Source organism: Solanum stenotomum, chromosome 2 (genome assembly GCF_019186545.1).
Source record: "Solanum stenotomum isolate F172 chromosome 2, ASM1918654v1, whole genome shotgun sequence".
Taxonomy (NCBI): domain Eukaryota; kingdom Viridiplantae; phylum Streptophyta; class Magnoliopsida; order Solanales; family Solanaceae; genus Solanum; species Solanum stenotomum.
Genome location: NC_064283.1, coordinates 25,609,446 through 25,617,228, shown reverse-complemented (window position 1 = coordinate 25,617,228; position 7,783 = coordinate 25,609,446). Strand labels below are relative to the sequence as shown.

The 7,783-nt window shown below is 35.9% G+C and overlaps 1 protein-coding gene across 1 annotated transcript; it reads left to right on the top strand.

Moving 5' to 3' along the window:
- Window positions 1-446: 446 nt before the first annotated feature.
- On the top strand, window positions 447-7,263 carry LOC125855562 (leucine aminopeptidase). Its single transcript, XM_049535294.1, has 4 exons — window positions 447-1,538; window positions 3,810-4,043; window positions 4,127-4,453; window positions 6,520-7,263. Exons 1-4 carry the CDS (start codon window positions 558-560, stop codon window positions 6,814-6,816), a joined length of 1,839 nt encoding a protein of 612 aa, XP_049391251.1. The 5' UTR covers window positions 447-557; the 3' UTR covers window positions 6,817-7,263.
- The last annotated feature ends 520 nt before the right edge of the window (window positions 7,264-7,783 follow it).

The window sequence follows — 7,783 nt, the reverse complement described above, 5'->3', positions numbered from 1 at the left end:
TTTGATTCCCCACATTGTATTTCCCCTGCCCCATTAAAAAAATAAAGTGTAAAGCAAAGTCACCTCAAACAAATTGAAAGGGTTGGAATATAATATGTCGTATGGAGCCTTATATGTAATATGTTATAGTGGCTATGGTGAAGGCATACGTTGAAGAATTTGAGCATGGAGTTCTTTTGTTTTGTTTTTTTTTCCCATTGAAGTTTGACTATTTCACATCCGCGCAAGATATGATCTCATTCAGAAAAAGTAATGCTTTGTACAAAGAGTTTTTTATTTTCAGAACTCAAACACGAGATCAATAATTAAGAAAGAAACAACTCAACCGAACACCTCCATTAGTGATAGCATGGAGTTGTTATCTTTCAAAAGAATATGATTTTATGTTAGTTTATAAGTAAAGTAGCTTAGTGGGTATATTTCTTTAATTTTAGAGTAGGTGAATACAAAGCATAACAAGGTGACACCATTTTTCATGTTATTCTTGTTTGTATGTATCATCGTTGTTCTTCCTTGCAGATTCTCTGATCATCCATCTTACTCTCTGAGCAATTTCCATGGCACCCATTGACCCTCATTCCTTCACTGATTCAACTCACCCACTCACAACCCATATATCCCTCACTTTTTACTTCGATTTTCCATCTTCCACCATCTCCTCTGCTACTCTTCTCTCCTTTTCTACTCCTTACACTGGACCCCTCACTCTTGACTCTCGCTCACTCTCTGTCTCTTCTGTACTCGACCCTCTTTCCCTTTCCTCCTTACCTTTCTCCCTTTCTCCTACAGACCCAATTCTTGGACAATCACTCAACATTTCGATTTCTAAACAAACCCATCAAATCTTGATTCTTTCCAAAACTAGTCCTTCAAGTTCAGCTCTTCAATGGCTTTCGCCTACTCAAACTTTCAACAAGAATCATCCTTTTCTATATACCCATTGTCAGCCCATTTATGCCCGTTCAATTTTTCCTTGTCAGGATACACCTGTTGCACGGGTTAAGTACACTGCGAAATTGAACATCCCGAGAGAGCTGTCGGCGGTTATGGCTGCTAGACATGTGGAGAGGCGGGACCCGATTCCGTCTGAGGCGCAAGGGGTTTGTGAGGATTCGGTTTGGTGTGGGGATGATAGGGTGGTGGAGGAATTTGTGATGGAACAGCCTATACCTCCTTATTTATTTGCATTTGCAATTGGGGAGTTGGGGTTTAGGGAGGTGGGACCTAGGACTAGGGTGTATGCTGAGGCGGTTCCTGAGGTATTGGATGCTGCTGCTACGGAGTTTGCTGGCACGGAAGAGATTGTGATGGTTGGGGAGAGGCTTTTTGGTCCTTATGAATGGGAAAGGTTTGATCTTTTGGTGTTACCTCCGAGTTTTCCTCTTGGCGGAATGGAGAATCCGAGGCTTGTTTTCTTGACGCCCACTGTGATTAAGGGGGATGCCAGTGGATCACAGGTGGTGGCGCATGAGCTTGCTCATGGCTGGACAGGGAATTTGATCACAAACAAAAACAACGAACACTTTTGGTTGAATGAGGTATTATACCTTTCGGTTTTAAGCACTTGAAAAATAAATTACACATGAAGAATATAATGAAATGCTTTGTTTATAGGATAGTTAAGATGCAATCTTTAACATGATTACTTTCCGTTAGCTTATGATTTGATTGGCAAGGGTGAAATATAGAAATTGATCAGAGAAGTGCCAATAGGAATCTCCTAGGGAGTAGCTTAGAAGTTGAAGTGTTGGAGTAACAACCTTGAGAACTTAAGTTTGAATTTTAACAGAGACAACACTAGGTGAAATTTTCCCATTTGCTTAAGACTTGATGGACATATATATAATTACTTGATATATGTGCTGGTGAGAGGTAGCGTGTACCGGTAGCTTATTCGGGTGCGCACAAATTAAAGAAAAAACTTACAACAGTAGGATGGTTGGTTAGTTTACTCCCAAGTTAGTTGCTAAAATAGGATTAGGTGGGTCCTAGAGTTTGTAGAGACATGTAAGAACTATGGTTTAGGGAGTTTAATGCGGGAAAGGTAAAATTATCTAGGAGTGGTCAAGGCGAATGAAATCTTTTATGCCAAAAAAATTACTGCATAACTGTGCATCACATAGCATCTTCTGCTGTTCTTTTCATTTATTCTAAGGTTGGAGGTGATGGAGGATGGACTAAGCAAATAGTCAAGCAGAGTTATAGGTAAAAGATCAAAATGCAGAAAAGTGTCGAGGCCTGTTTTGTCTTTATGCACAAAGCCCACTAAAGCATGTGTTAGTGAAGAAAGGCACAAATGAGGAGAACGGTGAACAAAAATCATAGATGCAATTCAAGGAAAAACAACTGTAGACAGAATGAAAACTATAGACACAAACAGTAATGTTCAGGAGTCTTGACAAAGAATACCAAGAAACAATAATTAACTTTCTGAAGTAAATATCATGTCAATCAAATGCAGAAACCATCTTAACGATCTAATTTAGATGCAAAGATGGACATTTATGTTTTAAATTCAGATCTAGTTTTTTTTATGAAGTAAATGTTCCATTGAAGGCATCAAGAAGATGCAAATTAGTTACAAAAGTAGAAGCAAAAACAGTTGGTCTGCTGGATCTAGTACAATTATGCTAAAACTAAGGAGCCAACAAAATTCAAAACACTATCCAGGGAATCTACATAGGACAAATTGACCCAACTGTACAGACACATAAGGAATTCCGCTTTGAGAGAATGTAAAGGAGTTGATAGACCTTCAAAACATCTTCTATTCCTTTCCCTCCAAATACTCCAAAAATTTGCTGCAGGTATCATCTTCCAAGTCTAGTTAGTATCTAAAATTTCTTATTTTCTATTTTCAACCACTAAGCATTTACTTATAATGCTTCTTCAATCAGTAATATATCACTTAATTTGTCAATGATATTTATTATTAGTACTTTTTTAAGCGGTAAGCCCAAGGATAATGAAGCATGTGAAAGTAGGCTGTACCGCGTTCTGCACTAAAGCACTGCCTAAACGATGTGAAGTTCTCAGCTTGGGTTGCACCTAGCTCAACGTGAACCTTGAACAGGAGTACAGTAAAAATTAATGGAGTAGATCTCATTGCCATCTCTAAATTATGCGACGTAGGTCATGCAAGAACCAAGAGTTTGCAAAACGGAGTAGACATTGCGGAAAACATGGAAGGAAAGGGAGGGACTAATTGGTGTATTTGAAAAGTCAATCTGGAAATATCTGCATGCTTAATTTTCTTTAAAGGCCTGTACAAACTATTGTTTTTTTCCCAGTAGGCTCTAATTTTCTAATTTTCTGGAAGTCTTTTAGTTTATAATGGACATTATAATCATTTTTGTTTTGGTTTTATTACATTTGAATTTCTTTGACCTTCTTGTTTCCTCACTTTAAATGCTTCGCCTTAAACCATTGCTTTCTGAGACACTGTTTGGGAAATCTGCTTGCAAAATTTGCAATGCTGCAGTTTTGCGACTACTATATGATATCATTCCGTTTGGTGACTTATTTTGCATTAAGGTTATTTACTTGTTTTTGAAATACCACTAAAGGTGGATCTTGGCTTCTACTTGTGTTAGGTTGTTGAGATAAAACATAGAACTTTTGTTCTTTTGTATGAATTGTGGATTAGAGTATGAAATATGATTCTATTATGAGGACCCTGGAAGAAATGAAGTTCAATGCTTGCATTAACTTCTGTCTGCAACTCGTACATAGGCATGTACTATGATGGTTTATTGCTTCTTCCACAATTAGGATATGACAACAATTAGTTTGATTCATGTTTCTTGAAGGGTTTTACAACATATGCAGAGAGAAGAATTGTTGAGGCCGTGCAAGGTGAGGACATTGCTTCATTAAATATCGGAATTGGTTGGATGGGGCTTGTTAAGGATATGGAGAGATTTAAGGATAACATGGAGTTCACCAAGCTAAAGACAAGTCAGGCAGGTGTGGATCCGGATGACGTGTACTCCGTAGTTCCATATGAAAAAGGCTTCCAGTTTTTACAGCGTATTGAGAGACAGGTTGGTAAATCATCTTGTCCTGGAAATATTCTACTTTCTTCTTGAAGAGCTAACTTAACTTTTCATCCACTTCCATTTCTTAGATTGGAAGACCTGCTTTTGATGACTTTCTGAAGAAGTATATCGGTACCTTCAAATTTCAGTCTATTGACACTGATATGTTTCTCAATTTCCTTAAAGCTAATGTACCTGGAATAGAGAATGAGATTGATTTGAAACTTTGGACTGAGGGTACTGGGATCCCTCCGGATGCCATGGAACCAGTTTCTAACCTTTACTCAAAGATTGTTTCGCTTGCTAATGAGTTCAAGCTAGGTAGGATTCCAAGGGAGGATGAAGTTGCTGACTGGAAGGGACAGGAATGGGAACTTTACCTTGAGAACCTGCCCAAATCTGTTGAAGCATCTCAGGTACTAACCAGCTATTATCTGACAAGTTTCGTCTTAAATTGACAACTTATATTTTATCTGCCTTTCCCCTTTTCTTTTTTGCTTTTATTTTGTCCAGGTGATGAAGTGATTGTCTTTTCCATTTTTTCTAGTGTTACTTCTACCAAATGAGTAAAACAGTGTTAAATCCTCTGTATCAATTAATGGTTATTTGTGGTCCTTTGCCTCAGGAACTACACACACACAACATATATATATATATATATATATATATATATATATATATACAATTTTTGACAAGCCATAGATACATGTGCTTTTGTCTATATATGTTCCTCCTTTTGTAAGTATTTATCTTTTACCCATGGATCTCCGAGTCCGGAGCCAAAAGGGCAAGAAAATTGGCCAAAAATTCGAAAAGGGCAACAAAATTGAATTGAGAACCAAAAGGGCAACATTTAGACAGTCTAACAAATGCCGTCTTAATTAGGAAAAAAGGAGCAAGGCGCTAAGTACGATGCGCCTCATAAGGCGCACGGCTGCGTAGCCTTACAAGGCGCAAGGCCCCTGCGCCTCTTTCCATTTTTTTTTATTATGTTTTATTTTATGTTTTTTAGTTAGTTTTTCCCTTCTTTTTTTTTAGCTTTTCCTTTTAATTTTTGTTTTTTTATTTTGGAAGTTGTTCCTAGTTATTTTACATGTGATTTTTATATTGCTAAATCACATTTTTATTTTGAAGTTGTTCCTATTTTTATTTTTGTGATTGCTAAAAAACTATAAAAATCACATGCAAAATAAATAGCAAATAATTGCCCTTTTTATATATTCTTTAGCAAATATAAAATGATATTTTTCAAACTTGAATTAATAAAATCTTACCTAAAAAATTGGAATGAATAATTTGCTAAAAAAATATATAAAAAGGGCAATAATTAGCCATTTATTTTAAAATCTTACTATAAAATATAATTTTTAGTTTTTCCTTTTAATTTTTGTTTTTTATTTTGAAGTTGTTCCTATTTATTTTGAATGTGATTTTTATATATTTTTTAGCAAATATAAAATGATATTTTTCAAACTTGAATTAATAAAATCTTACCTAAAAAATCGGAATAAATAATTTGCTAAAAAAAATATAAAAATCACATGCAAAATAAATAGGAACAACTTCAAAATAAAAAAAAAAAACTAACTAAAAAATTAAAACATAAAACATAAAACTAAAAAAAAAAGAAAAGGAAAGAGGCGCAGGGGTTTTGAGCCTTGTAAAGCTGCACAGCCGTGCGCCTTATAAGGCGCATCGTACTTCGCGTCTTGCTCCTTTTTCTCTAATTTAGACAGCGTTTGTTAAACCGTCTAAATGTTGCCCTTTTGGTTCTCAACTCAATTTTGCCCTTTTGGTTCTCAACTCAATTTTGCCCTTTTGGAATTTTTGGCTAATTTTCTTGCCCTTTTGGCTCCAGACTCATGGATCTCCAATATAATGAATTATAAACTTCTTCCCTGTTGCTGGTCTTGGTGCTTGACTGCAGCCTATCTCATTTTACAACTAAAATTTGTTTCTACAAACTGAAGTTGCAGGCGAATTGATTTAGTTGTTTGTTAATGCATGTTACCGAAACGATTCAAATGCATGCATCCCAGGACTGTGCTGCTTCTCCTGCATGTGTGTTTGCATGTCTCCAATTAATGGACAAAAAGTTTGCGACATCTTAATGAGTCTATCATTGATTAGAGTCTTCATCGATATTGTTTCTCTAAAAAAGAGTTGTATTTTCCTCACCAACCTGTCTCAGAGTGCATTGTAGGAGTTGGATGCCTCCAAGTCATTAGCCGATAGATCTGCAGTGTGATTCTCATTCTCATATACCTTTTTGGAGTTGATTTTTACTCTACTTTTGCCCTTGAACGTTCTGATTAAGGAAAGAGAGTTTGTTATTACAAGCCCATTTGATTTGTGTTGCATAATTATATCTAAAGAAACCGCTCAGGCATGTGCACTCTTACCTTTTTAGACTTTGCTCGAAACTCACCATTTGCTCTTGAATTGGAAAGTTGTTGTTCAAGTCATTTTGTGCTATTTTCAGGTAAGATCTTTAGATGCTCTCTATCATCTTTCAGAGTCGAAAAATTATGAGGTCAAGGTAGCTTTTCTTCAGCTGGCTATTTCAGCAAGGTGCAGAGACTACTATGGTGTAGTAGAAAGAACTCTGAAAGAAGTTGGGAGGATATTATACCTTCGTCCGCTCTACACTGCACTCGTACAAGGTGATAGGAAGGAAGAAGACAGAGCTTTCGCTAGAAGGGTATTCTCGGAGGCCTGTGATTCTTACCACCCCATAGCTCAGGCTGTCGTTGAAGCTACTCTAGCAAAAAATGTCTGAAGTTTGTGTAAATCCAAAAATTGCTAATGTAATGTTAAAGTTAGACACAAAAGTGATTCTTGCCTAGATATGGTTGAGTTGATCATATTGACACCTACTAGTCTAAGTTCATCTTTGTGCAGAAGAAAAACTTGTACTCACAGATTATGCATTATCAGTAAGGAACCAAGTGAGTGCTGTTTGAAATATAAGGTGGGCCTTAACAATATCATAGGACACAATACAAAGAAGAGGGAGAGAGACATTAAGTGATGTTTGGTCTAAAATGCATTACATTGTTGATGGTTTACCCCTTTTCGGATTGTAATGTGCATGCTCCTCATCCCCATAGGAAGCCAATGTTTCCTCATAACTGGGAGTCAGGTTAACCGCGTACTCATTCTAACCATTGTCCTTTGTTGCTTTCCCTAAACCCCCCTCCCAACAAAGTTTTTCGTTTTGAATCCATATGGCTTTTGTTCATCATATACTCTTGGTGGGATGCTTCTGATTTAATTAATGTTACTTTGTATCTCTCTGAAAATTAAAAGGTTTTGTGTGTATAATGAGCTGCCAACAAATTCTTATCTCCATAAGTTGAATATTATATATCCCTACAATGATTTGTATCTAACATCTACTATTATTTGCACTTCCCAAGCTCCTTCAATCATTCTCGAAAACATTTTCAATCTTAATAATACTAGCAATTAAATATATCCTACTATTTATACGACTTTGAAATTAATTAAATATATAACTATTATATCTTTTATTTGTAATAGGAAATAACTCCTAATATTTCATCCTTTAAAATTTAATTCTTAAATCTTTCCTTATTTAAACTATACTAGAGTAACTGGCCGTGCTTCGTGCGGTCCTAAAAATCATATTCCCTGTTTCATTTTATTTGACATCTTTTTCTTCATAATCCGTTTGAAAAAAATGTTATTTTACTATAATTAAATAGAATTTACCACAACTTTTA